Source organism: Arctopsyche grandis, chromosome 12, assembly GCF_051622035.1.
Source record: "Arctopsyche grandis isolate Sample6627 chromosome 12, ASM5162203v2, whole genome shotgun sequence".
In the NCBI taxonomy this organism is placed as follows: Eukaryota; Metazoa; Arthropoda; class Insecta; order Trichoptera; family Hydropsychidae; genus Arctopsyche; species Arctopsyche grandis.
The window spans coordinates 27074152-27092303 of NC_135366.1; the positions used below are offsets into that span (position 1 = coordinate 27074152).

Genomic DNA, 18152 nt, shown 5'->3' on the forward strand with positions numbered 1-18152 from the left:
TTGTAGCTCAATGCTTAAAAATTTTATCTCTAGTTTATCTCAATGCTCATAATTTACATATATCCAAATAATAACAACTGAAATAAATCTGTAAAAATAATTATTATATAATATTTAGACGAAAATGTATATACATATGTAGCATTCGTTTGAACCTACTGTACGCTTGAATTTTGCAATATTCCGAGATTAGTTTCTGTCGGTTTGGTAAGCAGTTTGTTATAGTTGTTGTCGCAGCTTAGCTGTTGGACCACTAATGATATCTAACTGCGTCACTCTTCAACTCTGATATTTTCAGTTTTATTATTTTTCTCGCATAATGAAAATCGTTCTCAATTCACAAAATATATGACCGTAAAAGAATTCTGTTAAAAACGAATACTACATTTGCTTTACATATGTATGAATATTAACGAAAATGTTTGCAATTACGATATGGAGATATAACATACTTCCATTTAGCTGCCTATATAACATAGTCCACTTTTCTTCACTTCGAGAAATATCTCGTAACACATTAGATATAAGATTTTGCGTTTTACAATATTGAAAAATACTGCATCAAAAGAATTGATTACTTTTTTTGAATTAGGTCAAACAGGAATAGTATTTTTGGAATTGAAAATTGGACTTCCGCCACTTTCAAATATAACTTCTTCCGGTAGAGATAACAATATAAAAATAGTATGTATAATTGTAAATATGTAAATTGTTATACATACATAGGTATGTACATATATGAAACTGAAACTGAAACTGATTTTGAACACGTTATTGAAATCAAAGTCAAGGTTCAAACCATTAAAGTGAAGTTTAGTGGTTTAATTACCTTAAACCTTGCAAGATGTCTCGATTTGTTTTGTCATGAAATCTGTTTTCTCAGTTTATAAAAAATCATTTCAAGAATTTTCACGTTGCATTTTACACGTGTTAAATAAACAAAAATAAAATTAATGAACATTGAATTTAGTATAATATTATACATAGGTACTTGAATTGAAATCAGTACCAACAATTGTCGGTTGTTTTTCAATGTCATTGAAATTGTCTTGAAGAAAACACATTTTTGCGAAAACACATTATGCAAAAGATGCTTGGCGGATTTGAGTAGTTTGTCGAATTTCATTATCGATGATCTTATTGTTAATTCCGAAATGTCTGTAATCTGTGAAAAGACGATGGTTTTAATATTAGATGAGTGTTTATTTTCATGCGGTTTTTCATTAGTATTGTAAACAAAATATTGTAAAAACATGTTTTTCTGTGGTATAATATCACATCCGTGTAAATAATATAGCGATAGTCCTTAATCAATTTAAGTTTCAAAGCAACAGCAGGTTTGAGATATCCTTATCTATCGTGATAAAATCTGAGAATGAGAGTGCTTCAAATCATTCGCAGTTGTTCCGTCTAATTGGCCAGTCTAACTTTATTATGCTTGTACTTCTACCGTATTTATAATACCTAATTTTCAATTTATTTTTCAGGAGAAATCTAAGAGAAAATCAGAAACAAGATGTTCCTAGTGAAGGCGAAGTCCGATTTTGCTGCAAAACTGGTGGCATATTTGTATGATGGCATGAAACAAGATAAGAAATGCGACACCGGTTTTATTGTTCGAGGCCGAATGTATCGTAATTCGAATCCAAAAATGTTTAAAATCCAAATTGTTCTGTCAGCTTAATTATCCTTTTACATAATTGCAGCTTCCACGCGCACTTGATCGTTCTAATGGCGTGTGGCGAATTCTTTGGGACAAACGAAGGTCTAGTGGAGGGGATTATGTCACAATTTGACTTTGAAGTTATCGAAGCAATCCTGAAGTATTGTTAAACTGGAGAAATAAGTACGAGTTCATGAATATCTAAAATGATCAATTTAAGATACGAGATTTCGTCATTAAATGCAATCATTTCAATATAATTTTAGACATAGGAGAAAAACACCGCAAGAAATTACTGGAGCTAGCCAATCTACTCGAAGTGAAAATTCCACCACAATTTAAAACAGTCAATAATTCTAATTGTCTGAAAGTTTTGAAACATGCGGTTGATTCCGAATTGAAGACGAGGGCAATGGATTTGATTCTGAAAAATTTCAAGACGGTGAGTGATATATGGACATATGAAAAAGCATAGTCACTTTGTTATTTTCAATTTCAATTATGTTTTAGTTGCACAAAACTCAAGATTTTCTCAAACTGACAGCCTCCAACGTGATCGAAATCTTGAAATCGGACGATTTAAACGTGCCTTCCGAAGAAGACGTATTCAATTCTGTGAAATTATGGGTAAATCATGAGTTGAAAAACCGTAAAAATGAATTGTCACAGCTGATGAGTTCCGTGAGGTTATCCTTGCTTTCGACGGAGGTATATATTTGAGATTGGTTGTGAATGGGATAGTTTATTCAAAAAATGCATTCGAATAGTGTGTTGTATTTTCAGTTTCTCGTCAACGAAGTAATGAAGTTCTGTGTTTCGTGTGAAGAGTGTATGATCCCTGTTAGACAAGTAATCATTGACAACAATAATAAATCTTCCGTCCAAAGAGACACCCCTCGTAGAAAGATAGAAAAAAAAATAGCACCGGTTGAGAAGATTGATTTCGATGTGAGTTTTATATCACAAGTAGAATATTTTGATTGGATTTTAAATCAATTACTTTATTGCATTACATGTTTTCAGCCTTACATCAAATGGAGCCCTTGGGCAATTTATTCTAAACGCCCTTAGGGCCGGGCCGCAAGATGGGCCCATGGCAATGGATTAATAATAAACCAGAGAAAGACCAAATGTGTACATATATATTCTGCATATAACAAAATAGCTAGAAACATTGATAAATCTGATATAAACATAATAGGTCACACTTATGAATGCTTACATAGCGGTAAATTCACGTGTAAATGCAATAAAATTGATTTTGTAGACAAGTATAAGTACTTAGGTGTTTATATCGATAGCAACATGAACGGGAAATCGCAGGTTAACTATGTTTGTAACAGGCTCCGAACAATATTAGGTAAATTTTATCATTTAAGTAAAATACTAAATAAAAGCACCTTATATAGTGTGTATTACGCTCTTGCTGACTCGTTGATGAATTATGGCTTAAGTACTTACGGCCGAACGTTTAAAACTTATCTCGATCAAATTAAGGAACTACAAATTAGACTGCTGAAATATTTAGTAGACAAAAAATCTAAAAATAATTGTAAGAAGGAATATGAAAAACTCTTTCTTCTTTGTAAAATATTACCGGTACATAGCAAAGTAAATTACTCTATAGCTATTGAACAATATTATGGTAATGACTAGTCACCGGAGCCTGAGGGGGCCGTGTATTGTTCAAAGGTTGTAAATGCATTGTTAAAGGTTTGCCGAACAATGGATAGCACTGTGACTATCCTACCTCTAGTAATGACCACAAAACACTGGTTGTGCAAAATTATTTTACTCGACAGGAAGGTAAACTTTATCAGCCAAAACATAATAATTATTATGGACAAAGAATACGAAAATATGTAGTGCCTAAAATATTTAACAGGATACCATTGTTAAAAGAAATCAAAAAATTAAGTAAATTAGCCATTAAACAAAAATGAAAAAATATTATGTTAGATTTATATAAGAAGGAGCTGAATTGTTTAGGTTTATTGTAAATACATTAATGTGTTGCAAAGTTTAAATAAATTATACAATTATTATAATAATAATAACATATATGTATGTATGTGTGTATGTATGTATGTATGTGTGTGTATGTATGTATGTATGTATGTGTGTGTATTTATATGTATTTATAGGTGTATTTGTATATGTATATAAGAAAGCAAACTGTTTGTGGTGTCGCGGATTTGTCACCACAATGGTGGGGATAAAGCCGAATCACTAATTTAGGTAGACATAGCAGGTATGTACCAGTGGCGGGCGGTGACTTTTCAAACAAGGGATGCTGTCCCTTGTTTGAAAAAAAAAACCGACCAATTTATTTTTTAAAATTTAATTTTATTCTTCGTTCCTTTTTACAAAATTCATCGATAACCGCATCATAGAATTTTTTATTGTTTTTTAAATTTGACATTATTTTCTTTTCGATTGCAATTAAAGCAAGACCAGAGAGTCTTTCTTCACTTTGACTACTTCTGGTGAACGTTTTAATTCTTTTCATAGTCGAAAATGATCGTTCAGCCGATGCGCTCGTGGAAGGTATCGTACAAATTAATTGTATTAAACTAAATACTTGTTCCAAAACGTCTATTAGATCATCTTTCACAATTAATTCCTTTACGTCATTTATAGATTTCAAATGAAAATCTTGCGTTGAGTACATGTAAATTAATTCGCTTTTTAATTTCATAAAATCAAAGTATTTTCCATAAGTTAGGTGGAGTGATTTAAATAGGAAATCTGGAAAATTATTTTCATATTCTTTAAATTTTTTGACGTTAAAAAATTCGAGAAATTTTAAATTTTCGATATCTCGAAATCGATTGGTTGTATTTACTGAAAGAGTTTCTAAAATTTCAGAATAGTGAAGTTTATACGTTGTTTTCACATCTTCTTCACATTCAGCATATTTTCTTTTTCTATTAAAATTTTTAGTTATTACTTTGTTCCACAATGAATCAAAATCGTCTTTTTTGTTATCTAAATATTTTACAAATTTTTTAATTTCACTTACGCAATACGATATGTCAAAGGTTTTTTTTTGTAAAATTTCAAATAAAAAATCTGCCGAAATAAATATTGCAGAAAATAAATGCAAATTGAAATTGAATTCAAACTCTTTTAAATAACGATGAAGGACTTCAGCATTTATGACAGCATCAGTATCCCATTCGTCTTCATCATTAATTATTTGATTAAATATTTCCATTAATTCTGTTTGATATTCTAATACCATATTTAAAATTTTGCTATTGTAGTTCCATCGTGTAGGGGCAGCAGTGGGAAATCGTTTTTTTATTTGACAATCGAGAAGGGAAATTCTTCTTGAAGACTTACAAAAAAAAGTTGAAAATGACAACATACGGCTGAAAAAACGTTTGCATCCGGATATATGTTTAACAGATTGCGACAAAACTAAATTCAATCTGTGAGCGTAACAATGGACAAATAAAGAATTAGGACAAATATCTCGAATTTTTCGTTGCACTCCATTATGCTCCCCGGACATTACAGCCGCTCCATCGTACGTTTGTGCAATTAATTTGTCCAAACAACCAAATTCTTCCAAGGTCTCACGTATGTGCTGAAAAAGAGCATTAGCTGTTCTATTGGGACTAACATCGACAAATCCAACAAATCTCTCCTGAATTTCATTGTTTTCATCTACATATCTAAAAATAGTAGATAGCTGAGCTTTGCGACTGATATCTGTAGATTCGTCCACAATTATGGAAACAAATTTTGATGCACGTATTTCAGTTTTAATCTCATCTAGCAAGACTTTTGATATTGCGGATACCAAGTCATTTTGTATATGGTTCGATAGTCCAGTAAACACCGTAGAGTTATCTAAATGAGTTTTCAATTTTATGTCTGATTCACTCAACAGATACAGCAATTCAATATAATTCCCTCTATTTTCCGATTCCTGGTGTTCAAAATGTCCTCGTAAAGGTTGTTCTTGTTTTGCTAAAAAACAGATCGCGCTTATTAATTTCGACAAAATGTATCTATTTGCAGTAACTTCTTTGTTGTGCATTACAATATTTGCTTTAAATTGAGCACTTAAAAAATTTTCTATACGAGGTCCCTTTCCAAATTTTTTAAATTGAGCAGCAGAACATATGTGAGCTTGAGAACATTCATGTCTCTTGCGCGATTTACTTAAATTGTTTAGGTCAGAAAATCCAGATTTACTCCAGACATTCACTTCTTGAGAAAATAAAATACATGGCCAACAGAATAATTTCGTTAAGTGAGCACATCCACAAATCCATGAAATTTTTTCGTATGTTTCTGTGTTAAAATACCTTTTAAATGTTTTTGTTTTAGACTGAATATTTAATATTGGTGTGGGTTTGGGGCTCTTAACAATAATCTCCTTTTCATTAAATGGGAGAGAAGCAAATCTTCTTTTCAGCACATTTTCAATTAAACAATTGCAATTATTATTGATCTCGACGACAAGTCCACTCTCATTGTTATTTTCGATATCCATATTAAAGGCAATAATGAAAACTCGTAAGTAGTGGAACAGTAAACTAAAAATAAAGTTAGACGAAACTAATTTAAATGAAAACTTAATTCAAAAGTAAAAAATAACCAACTTACAGTATAAATGATTAACTTCGTCTAAAGAAATGAATCGGCTAGCTTTTTGATAAATAACTTGGGGCGTAGCGTGCGGAAATATCGATCAACAGCGGCTTCCAAGTGAAACTCAATAGATAAGCAAACAGAGAAACCGAATCCACCGTAGAGGTTAAACAAGTGTCAACGCGTCCGCGCGAATAAGACAGCCTCATAGTGCGCATGCGCAAATGGGATCGGACTCGACTCCGAATCCATGACGCGCGCGCACTTCAGTCAGCGTCTACACCCGTCACTCGCCTGTGGCCGGCCGGCCGGCCGCCTATGCGAATCCTTAATAAAAATTATCAAAAGATCCTATATAATGCATCATGTAACAAAAAACACGTGATATGTGAAATATATATATATATATATATATATATATATACTCATATACTACATCATAATCACGTACATCACTAAGAATACATCGAAGCGAAATTCAAATATTTATTAAAAATACTCTTGGCTTTTTAAAGTTATAGGGGATGCGCCGCATCCACCGCATCCATGGACCGCACGCCACTGGTATGTACATAGATATAATACTTATATTTAAGAGAGCTCTCTCCGCCAACAAACTATTTGTTATAGTTTGGCGGATTTATTTATATATTTGTAATAGTGTGTTTAAAATGAATAAATTTCCTTTAAAAAAAAAACCGTGAAATTTTTTCGGCTGACTAGTTGCGCGACACGAAAAAATGTATGGAAATGTGTGCAACAAACAAGTTGACGGGTGTAGCATATCTCATCTACCTGCATGCATTGGTCTGGTCGCCCTCAACCAAGTCACTCGCAAGTCGCACGGTGCGGCCCGGCCCTTAGAAAAAAAATTCGGGTGTGACCAACCCATGACTTTATCTATGTATTTGAGGAATATAAGAAGGTTACAAAACAAAATTCGATATTGAACTAATAACTATGATAGCGATACAAATTGAGCGCAAATATATGCAAATACTTGCACAAGACAAAATTTCTACTTCCGGTTGGCGGATTTTGTTCAAATTTTTTTAATTATTTAAAATCAGTATAATTATTATACACATTTAATATCAAGAGGATAAAAATAATTTAAAAGGTCAAAATAAAATAATGAAATATTGTTTAAAAAAAAAATACTACTTCCGGTTTACGAATTCTGACCAAAACGCTACCAAATCTAAGTTAGTACATAAACAACACAAATATGAATTTTCAGCTTAATAAGTTTAGGGGTGTGGACAGGATCCAGGCGACAACATTTTTGACCTTTCTAAGAGGAGAAAATCCCACTTCCGGTTCATTAAATTTGGTGATTTTATTTTTTATTTTTATTTAAAATCACTATCTTTATTATACACAATATATATCAAGACGCTTAAAATAATTTAAAAGGTCAAAATAAAATAATGAAAAAATAATGAAATATTGTTTTAAAAAAAAATACTACTTCCGGTTTACGAATTCTGACCAAAACGTTACCAAATCTAAGTTAGTACATAAACAACACAAATATAAATTTTCAGCTTAATACGTTTAGGGGTGTGGACAGGATCCAGGCGACAACATTTTTGACTTTTCTAATAGGAGAAAATCCCACTTCCGGTTCATTAAATTTGCTGATTTTATTTTTTATTTTTACTTAAAATCACTATCTCTATTGTACACAATAAATATCAAGACGCTTAAAATAATTTAAAAGGTCAAAATAAAATAATGAAAAAATAATGAAATATTGTTTTTAAAAAAAAAACTACTTCCGGTTTACGAATTCTGACCAAAACGTTACCAAATCTAAGTTAGTACATAAACAACACAAATATAAATTTTCAGCTTAATACGTTCAGGGGCGTGGACAGGATCCAGGCGACAACATTTTTGACCTTTCTAATAGGAGAAAATCCCACTTCCGGTTCATTAAATTTGATGGTTTTATTTTTTATTTTTACTTAAAATCACTATCTCTATTATACACAATAAATATCAAGAAGCTTAAAATAATTTAAAAGGTCAAAATAAAGTAATGAAAAAATAATGAAATATTGTTTTTAAAAAAAATACTACTTCCGGTTTACGAATTCTGACCAAAACGTTACCAAATCTAAGTTAATACATAAAGAATATAATTATAAATTTTCAGCTTAATACGTTCAGGGGTGTGGTCAGGATCCAGGCGACAAAATTTTTGACCTTCCTTCCGGATGCTTCCGGAAGGGAAAAAATCCCACTTCCGGTTTATTAAATTTAGTGATTTTTTTTTATTTTAATCACATTGATACAAGAGTTATACTTAAATTTTTTCCACACATGTTTAAGAGGTCGAAAAAAATAGTGGAAGACAAATCGAACAAGAGTAAACTGCCACTTCCGGTCGACGGACGCTTACCAAATTTTATAAATAACTTGGTATTGAGCTTAAACTGATCGATATGAAATTTCAGTTCGATAAATCAAAAGGCTTTTGAGAAAAACATAAAAAACCTCGATTCTCTAGAGTAAAAGTACTACTTCCGGTTCAGATAAAAATATTTAAAAAATATAAAATTATAAAAATTATTATTTCTAGTACATGTAAAAAAAAATCAGTCCGATTCAGTTAGTAGTTTGGGAGAAAATCGAATTCAAAAACTTAAAAAAAAGAGGACACCTATAAGGGGAGGTACCATTTCCGGTCAACTTAAAAATTTGAAAAAAATTTACGTAGTGTCTATAAAAATATCATTAACCGATACTAAGTTTCGGTTCGATAGGACTAACGGTGTTGAAAAAATCCCCAAAGTACACAGACACACACACAGACACACACACACACACATTTTTTCTAGATCATTAAAACGTGATCAGTAATCGATTCTGAGTTCGAATCAGTCAAAATCTCGAGTTCGAATTTTCGCATGATCACAAAACTTCATCTATTGTTACTACGTACATAGATAAAGTAAAAATATAAAAAATGGATTACCATCCTCCTTTTTCTGAACTTGGGACCGACAGCAAAGTGGTTAAAAAGTTTTTTCAACAGCAAGTGGAGTTAAAAATAAATAAATAAAATGATATTTCAGCAAAATCCTTAATTAAAGCTGAAAAATCAAGATTTTCATCGATATAACTTTACAACAGATAAAGTTCCAAAACTTGAAAGTCTATTTTGCGACATTGTAGACAGGAGGTAATTTTTAATTATTTAAGTTTAAAAAAAATTACATCCTATTTAATTGGCTTTTAAATTGATACTTTCATTGCTAAAAAAATACAAGATTTTGAATTCACGGTGAGTTTCATTCCAGTATATTGTTTACAAAATACAAAATACCCCACGTCTTTGAATATCCGTTTAACTGTTGGATTATTAAATCATTTCTTTAGGAATATAATTGCACGTAATCAGTTAAAATCTTCCAACAATATATTGAAGCTGAAAATAGTGTAAACAATCCTTAGAGAATATTGAAAAAAGTTTGCGAAGTAGAAGAATTAGCGGCGTCGTATGGCACAATATTTAAATGGTGGCTGCCACAGGGAAACGTTAATTATAATACAAAAGGAAATGCACCTTCACCCAATGAATAAAATTTGCTGAGTACAAATGTTTGAGCTAAGAAAGTAGAGGCGCCTTTGGCAATCTAATCATAAATTTTGTAGGTCGTTTAGCGCTCTATTTTTAGATTTTAAAGCGCCTTTGGCGCATCGATTGGCGCCCTAACTTATTCGGCACCCTTGGGTGCCACCTCATTGGTCGATAAATGGATCAAAGAAAAGGTGGACTCTATCCGGAGACATAGGTTTTAATACATATTATTTTGCGTCTGCCCTCGTGGGAGATTGGATCGTTATCATCGGCGGGTATCAAGTTTTTTTTTGTATTATTTGAAAATAAATGTAGTATAAAATAATCAATAAATGTATTTAAAGTATACTTTTTGTAATATTTGAATTTTTAATGTATCTAAATGTTTGAATAAATACATAATATGCAACAACTTCTCCAAATATATTTTATTTTTCTGTGATTATTTAATGTTTATTTTTCAATTAATTGGCTATTAAGCTATTTCTTACATAAATAAATAATATTATCCACATGATTTAATATCTTTAAATTTTAATTATAATTATACAAAAATGTATTCAATTCGGGAATTTTTATATTTCATTTCTTATAATTTTTTCTTGTTAAATAATACGATTTTAAATTCCTAAAATTAATTCAAAATTGACCGTTTCAATATTTTTCAATAACTTAAAATAAAGAAAAACACAAACTCATCTGTAAGTTAACAAATATTGTGCAATTTTTAAAATTTAAGCACATTAAAATTGCACATAAAAATCAAACCAGTGGCTCCTAAATATTTTTCACACGTTTCGTCGATTAAATAATACTTTTCATCGAATTCTCAATTTTTCCGTTATTTTCCATTATTCACTAACTGATAGTTACTGAATTATTTTAACCAATGGCTCTCAAACTTTTCATGGTTATAATTTTTATTTAATGATGAAATTTTATTTCAAAGAAATAGCGTAAATTTAGATATTAAATAATCTATAGATTTTTATTGTTATATGGATTTTAAAGGTTTTTTATTGGATCATTAAATTTTCTAGTATTGTTTTCTGAGTGGCTCTGAAATTTTTATTTTATTAATATGATTCTTTTACTCTAAAATTCGTTTCCAAATAATTTAACTTCGTAAATACAAATGATTTTATTGATTTCTGTCCGCTTATTAAATTCAAGCTATTCTCAAACCTTTTTGTAGAATTATTTTTCACGCTCTTTTCAGCGAATTATAAGTTTATATTTCTCGTAAATAAACAATTTTCAAATCCTTCATGACACCAGTAAATGCATTTTTTGAGTTTTTCAATGATTTTCAACAGATTTTAAGTTTGTATTTAAATATTATATAAAAATAAATAAAGCATTAAATTAAATTGCCCAGCAATATAAAACAAGTTTAATACTCATCAGCTGGATGTACATAGTCTCCATAGCAATAGCTTAAGAGCCTTTGCCGATCATCTTCACATTTCACATTCACTTCACTTTGCACATAATAAACAAACACTGTAAATTATTTACATAAATAAATATATATATGTAAATTATTTTCAAAATTCAAATTCACTAACAATAACAAATGAATTTGTTTTTCACGCGCGAAATGAAATTTCAACTAAATAATTAAAATTTTTATAAAGAAAAACACGCACAAATATCAATTTATATCACAGTTTAATTAGTTTAATGAAATTTCCGCGTTATTCGTAAACGACACATTTTGCTGATCGATTTTACTTTATAATAAATCGAATGTTAAATATTCGCGATCAAATTTTGCCTGAACTGAAAACGAATGAAAATAAACAAGTGAATTAAATTCTTAAATTCAATTTCAAATATTTTTGCTATTTATTTTAACTCTAGTGGCTCATAAAATGAAAATTCTTCCAGCATTCAACTTCTTTTTCCTCCATGTATTGCACAAATACCAACACCTAACTGCAATAATCAACATCATCAGTTGACTCGTCAAGTTGAATACTCCCTTTTAGAGGACTGGCTTAGATTCTTCTACCACTTAATTAACGAGACATCTATGGATTTAAACTTATATTACAAAATTGGTAAGCTCTGATAGGAAACGATCAACTTAAATTATTAAAGCATTAAAGATTATACTCAAAATAAAATTCTTTTCGCGTGACCTCCGAGCAGTGCTGGTTTTAGGGGGGGCTGGGTCGGGTGGTGCCCGAGGGTGCCAAATAAGTTAGTTTGCCGCTCGATGCACCAAAAGCGCTTTAAAATTAAAATTAGATCGCCAAAGGCCCTACATTTGTAATCGGGAAATTATATTCAAACAATCTACTGGAAACAGCCAATCTTCAAATTAAGCTCACCGCGAATTCAAAATATGATATTATAAGCAATGAATTTATCAATTTAAAAGCCTTTCACTCATTGTATTAAATTTTATAAAACAGCACAATTTACAAGCATTATATCCAGACATTTGGGTTTCTATGCTTTTTCTGACACTGCCTGAAACTGTTACAAGGTCCCAAGGCCGGGAAAAAGGAGGATGGTAATCCAGTTTTTTATAATTTTTTTCAAAGAGTGTTTAGAAAAAATTGCCCGAAGGCGACATTGGGTGTAAGGGTGGCACTGCCTCCGAGCCATTCTGCTGGCTTGCCGAGGATTTGCCGACATATAATTACATTAAATTTCTAAGCTCATCTACCTATGTATGTAGAAGGGTCGTAATAAAAACAATCTTGTAACTATGTAAAATTAAAATGAAGGAATTAAAATTTACTTACACCAAAATATCTACATCTACATATATGAATAATATATTTAAATCACCATCCACTGCTGGATGAAGGCCTCTTTAGCACGCTTCCATTCGTCTCTGATTTGGGCAAATCTCATCCATATCACCCAATACATTTTTCTGATTTCATCCACCCATCTCCCCTGTAGCCTTCCACATTATGAAATTAAATTCGTCCAATGATCCTCCTTTGATTTCTTTGTTCCGTTATAAATTGTAAATTCTTTTTAACTAAAATCGATACAGTGACGCTGATAATGCACATCATCTTTAAAATATATATATACATATTAACATTTGAGAATCTTTCTACGGTCAACCTTTTATTTTGCTCTCTAGCTTTGTAGTTTGTCCTCTTTCATGGAAAATAGCACGGTCGCGCCTATCCTTAGCAATAACATTTCAATCCGATCTGTTGAGTAGTTTAGTAGATAATTTAATCCAAAAGCTTAAAAAAAAGAGGACACCTATGAGCTTATCCTTAATTAATATAAAATAACGATAATTCGTTAAATATAGTACTAATCAAAATGTATAAAATACTGATCGTTTAAATACAAGCCTTTATATATTTTAATGATTTTAATTTTTCGGTAATCGGATTATTAGTCACATTACGATCGCCCAGAAGACAATTTTTGCCATGAAAATCGCAACTACGGAATATTTGGCACTCGAGTTCTCATGAGTATGATAGTTATCGTTAGTATGGTGGACTTTTCGGCTGCCGGATGTTCCGTTATAGAGATTTTAGTGACTTTTGGGCGAACAATAATCACCAAACCAATTTTTCATACTGGCCCAAAAGTATTTTTTCGTGTGGCAACACTTTTATTATTAAAAGTGACAATAGACCTGGTACGCCTCATTCAAAAGTACGCTATCAGTTCGCACGTCGCCCCATACAATAAGGTCGACAATCGCTTGCACAATTGTCAATCGCTTCGATGTGTTCCCCCTCGCTTCGCATTTGACGTTTGATAGGACTAACGCCCACTGGTTGTTGGTTGTTTTTATGGTGGTCATATTTATTTTTCCTGTTGCAAATAAACCGTTTGATGCGACATCGTGACAAAAATGAAAATCTTGCAAGGCAAAGTCGTCGTTTTGGGCTCCCAAGGTAATTGTTTATGATTTGTCTCCTCATGATGTAATTTAAGCCGTCCTTGGTATTATGTTAATCACGTTACATAGTGGACTTTTACTGTGATTTTATAATTAGATTTGTACGTGTATTGTATCGCGTTATCGTACGACACTCTTAGCCAAAACTTTATCAATTGATTAAAATTTGTAGATTTTTTTCAATATAAGATAATTCAATAATTTCATTGTTGAGATTATATTTAATTTGAATTGACTGAAATATTTTATGATTTTATTTTTGTATAATATATTTGCTCGATGTATCTGAAATAAAAACCATTATATTACAGGTGTTGGTAAAACGAGCATGGTAGTAAGATACGTCGGTAAAATGTTCTCTACACACATTTCACCAACAATAGGTGCTTCATTTTTTACTTGCAAAATCAACATAGGTGATTCTAGAGTTACGTTACAGGTATATATAATTTTTATTAATATCACAAATTCATACAATCAAATAAAATGTGCAATTGAAGTTATCATCATTGATTATTACATTTTTGATTTTAGGTTTGGGATACTGCAGGACAGGAAAGATTCCGTTCGATGGCTCCCATGTATTATAGAAATGCTAGTGCCGCTCTTCTTGTCTTCGATATTACCAACATTGAAAGCTTTCAGGCTATAAAAAATTGGGTCAAAGAACTGCGAAGGTAATTACAAATTTCATAATCAACATTACAACTCCAACTGCTTTGAATCTGATTAATTTTCTTTATACAGCAACGTGAGCGAACCGATGGTTTTATACCTAGTAGGAAATAAAATAGACCTAGTTGAAGAACGGAAAGTGTCTTACGACGATGCGATACAATATTCGAGATCAATAAACGCAAAATATTACGAATCTTCCGCTCTTCAAGATCAGGTAACAATCTTATTATAATTAAACAAATATAATATCCCGATATGTTACCGATTGGAAATTTTAGGGCATCGAGCAATTGTTTATCAACGTGGCTTCGGATTTACTGAAGACGTCTGGCGAATCTATAAATGCTTCTATGCAAAGTAACGATTTAGATTTCCCATTCGAAGATGTCTTAACTCCATCGGGTAATATATATACATAGCATTAGTAACGGTGTATATGACATCATTCTCTGATAAGCTCATGCATATGTAGTAAGAGCGGACGGTTGATTAATTGTTTTTGTATTTTCCAGCTGATTGTTCAACTCTTCAAGCGACCCATATAGGAAAAACTGAGACTGCACCTTGGAGTATAGATAGTATAGCACATGCTGATTCAGAAAAGCCTTACATGTGCTGTTGACGAATGTTGGACAAATATGAACTTATAAATTTGTGAAAGATTAGTGTTCGCTTTGACATTAGTAAGAGGGGGACCAAAATTAGTTGTGTATTAACAATAACGGCCTAGTAATCCATTTTCGCGCTGTGCCATATGAAATTATGTACATATTCTGATATATTTTTATAAATGTTAATTAAATTAAGCAAGGAAAACAAGACGTTAATCAGTATTCCTTATATTTGATGGCATTTTGTTGTGAATTGGTTTTTTTTTTTATTAATATTATTTTTATACGAACAGGGTGATTTGACTGATTACTATTATTATGTGATGTATATTTATTATAGTTTGTCATTATTACTTGCCAGGAAAACTTTCTCATTTACATTACAATGTGATATAATTATACATATGTTGTATGATCAATTTTCTTTTTTTAAGTATAAAATGATATTTATTTACCAGTGCTGGCCAAAGATGCAATTTGTTACAGTCAAAGATGAGCCCTGAAGTTTTTGATAGGAAATATGTCTACGCTGAGCGTATATACATATTTTTCTTTTATAAAATATTTGTAGGGGATGCCTTTTTTATTATTCGTATTCAATGTAAAACTTTTATGTATACAAAAAATTATATGTTCAATTTCTCTTTGTTCGTGAACTGGTTTATGTGTGATAAGATATATGTAGTTTAATACATTTCAGTTATCAACTAATTGTATGTATACTTGTATTGTAAAGTGCACTGTAATTTTTTTTATCAAATTTATTGTATTGTTTGTATTATTCAAATTATGCAAAGTATTTAGAAATAATTAGATCATGAATTTTAATTTTATTTCTTATTTTTTGTTTTGTTGGAGGGAAAGGTCTATTTCTTATATTATTTTACTTTAACAGTTTTATTGTACTCATAATTTTTTAATACATAATTAATTTGTAATCAATTATTAAATATAAATATTTTTTTACAAAAAATATTGTCTTATTTTTTTGTACAACTTATAATTAACTAACACTTCGTATGTAATTATGTAATGTCTCATGAATTCGACTTTGTGTATAGTTAAGTTTTGGACATAAAATACAAATAAGTAAGGTTGATGAAAATATGTATATATATTAATATATCAGGATTGTTTATAGTGGTCTTTTTATATAGAGTTATTTACGTTTGCAAATTAATGGCAAAATAAAATCCCTCTTAAAATTAAATTGAGAAAATATGTATAAAACAGGATGTGAAGGTGCGTTTGACCAATGTCCCTTTCTAAAGAAATTTGGTTGGTGTTTTGAAGAGGATCTTTTATTTTAGTTCAGTATACATTATTTAATGTATGTACGGCGAAATAGTTAATTGATTTTGTTCGGAGGAGTAGCTGGCTGAAATCCAGGGGTGTCCTAGGCTGCTTTTCTGGCTTATGATCCCTGGTTCGATATGCAGCTGTGTGCAGTGGCGGACTGGGACTGGAATCAGTGCATGCCAGGAGTCAAAGGGGGCCCCACCCAGGGTTAAAAAAATTTGTCCCCCCCCCCCCCCCCATATAACAAAATTTTCTTCTTTCCATCACGCTAAAAATCAAGGGCAAAAAATAAATAAAATTTTCAAAAATGGGAATAAACAAATTTAGGTACAAGAAAAATGGCAAAAGCAAAATAGATCCATAAATTACATTGTATATTTCGTTTTAATCCTTGTCCTAGGTAAATAGAATGCATCATAAAAGAATGCGGCATAAAAGCGGCTTTTACTTTCGGTAGAAAACAATCAGGGACGTCATTTCAGCTTTTTCTTGGGGGGGGGGGGGGGGGCAGGCAAAGTTTGGTCAAATTGATTTTTTTTTCAAAAAATCTTTTTTATATCGGAATAAAAATGGAAAATATACAATATGAAAAAGATAAACTTATTTTTGAAAAAATATATATAAAAATATCTTATGTAAATAGCCAAAAAAGCGCAAAAATTTTTTTTCCAAAAATCTTCACATGGTCGCAAAATGGTTAACAAAAGTCGACCATCAAAATGTATCACTATATCAAAAAATATACAAACTTTCGGAAAAATAAACGATACACATCTGTTTTTGAGACAAAATAAAGTAAAGGCGACCTTTCTAACGATTCGCTCAATGGGACGAACAATTTCTAAGAATGTTACCCAAGGCATACCACTTAAAAACCAAAATATATTTGCTTCAAAATAATAAAATCTTTTTTTTTCAAAGCACATTGCAGCGATTATTTTATTAGTTACACAAAAGTAACATAATAAAAGAAATAAACGTAGCATTCATAGATCCATAGTATCTCATTAATCATTAAATTCATAATATTTTCTAAATTCGCCTATTCCTTAATTTAGGGGGGCGAGTGCCCCCCCCAAATTACGTCCCTGAAAACAAAAAATGCATAATATTTTCAATTAATGTTAATCGAAAATCGAGATTTTGGGGAGGGGCCCCTATCCTATGTTTCTATATACATGGATGTGTCTAGATTAGGAATAGATTTTATATTCGGAAACTGTTTAAAATTGTGTATTTAAATCTTACTATATCGTCGAAGTATAATCAAATATTATTTTGAAAGTATGTATGAAGTCAATTTAAATCGCTGGTTGATGATGAATCGTCCTATCAAAATTGTATTAAGCAATTCAGTTTATATTATTCACGGAAATTTGTTTATTCCCATTTTTATTTCATTAGGTAGTTGTTACATAGGTTGGAAATATTACATAACCTTGAGGTTGGAAATGGGCCCGGTAAAAGGGCCCACGCAAATTTTGAAACTTACATTTCGAGCCTAATAAAAAAAGTTAACCGATCCTTGGGCTGTTAAAGCAGGTATTAGTTGTTTGTGTATATCGTAAGAAATTTGTTTTGTTGAAATACCCAAACTCTAGGTCCCAAAGTGCAATATCCTATAAATTTTTACACACGTGAAATAGTTAAAAAGTTATTTAATTTTACTGAGGGCCCATATTTTCTAACGGATAGTGGGGCCCACATGCCATCGGGCATGTACGCTTGTATGGCCAGTCCGCCACTGGCTGTGTGGTGAATTCATCATAGTTGACATCAGGGCTGTGCCTACAATATGCACAAATGTGTGCA

General features: G+C 31.1%; 1 protein-coding gene and 1 long non-coding RNA gene across 2 annotated transcripts; both read left to right on the forward strand.

Moving 5' to 3' along the window:
• Nucleotides 1-1713: 1713 nt before the first annotated feature.
• On the forward strand, nucleotides 1714-2291 carry LOC143920541 (uncharacterized). Its single transcript, XR_013261357.1, has 3 exons — nucleotides 1714-1846; nucleotides 1930-2105; nucleotides 2174-2291. It is a non-coding gene; the product is annotated as an uncharacterized LOC143920541 (long non-coding RNA).
• An 11203-nt stretch (nucleotides 2292-13494) lies between these two features.
• Nucleotides 13495-15218, forward strand: RabX1 (RAS oncogene family member RabX1). Its single transcript, XM_077442869.1, has 6 exons — nucleotides 13495-13747; nucleotides 14064-14191; nucleotides 14287-14429; nucleotides 14500-14644; nucleotides 14709-14832; nucleotides 14943-15218. The coding sequence occupies exons 1-6, from the start codon at nucleotides 13705-13707 to the stop codon at nucleotides 15050-15052; spliced, it is 693 nt and encodes a 230-aa protein (XP_077298995.1). The 5' UTR covers nucleotides 13495-13704; the 3' UTR covers nucleotides 15053-15218.
• The last annotated feature ends 2934 nt before the right edge of the window (nucleotides 15219-18152 follow it).

Bases quoted from the DNA above. Each gene is read 5' to 3' on its own strand.
- RabX1 (XM_077442869.1), top strand. From the start codon at position 13,705: ATGAAAATCTTGCAAGGCAAAGTCGTCGTTTTGGGCTCCCAAG. The intron at 13,748-14,063 runs GTAATTGTTTAT...ATTATATTACAG, and splicing joins CGTCGTTTTGGGCTCCCAAG to GTGTTGGTAAAACGAGCATG. The intron at 14,192-14,286 runs GTATATATAATT...TTTTGATTTTAG, and splicing joins ATTCTAGAGTTACGTTACAG to GTTTGGGATACTGCAGGACA.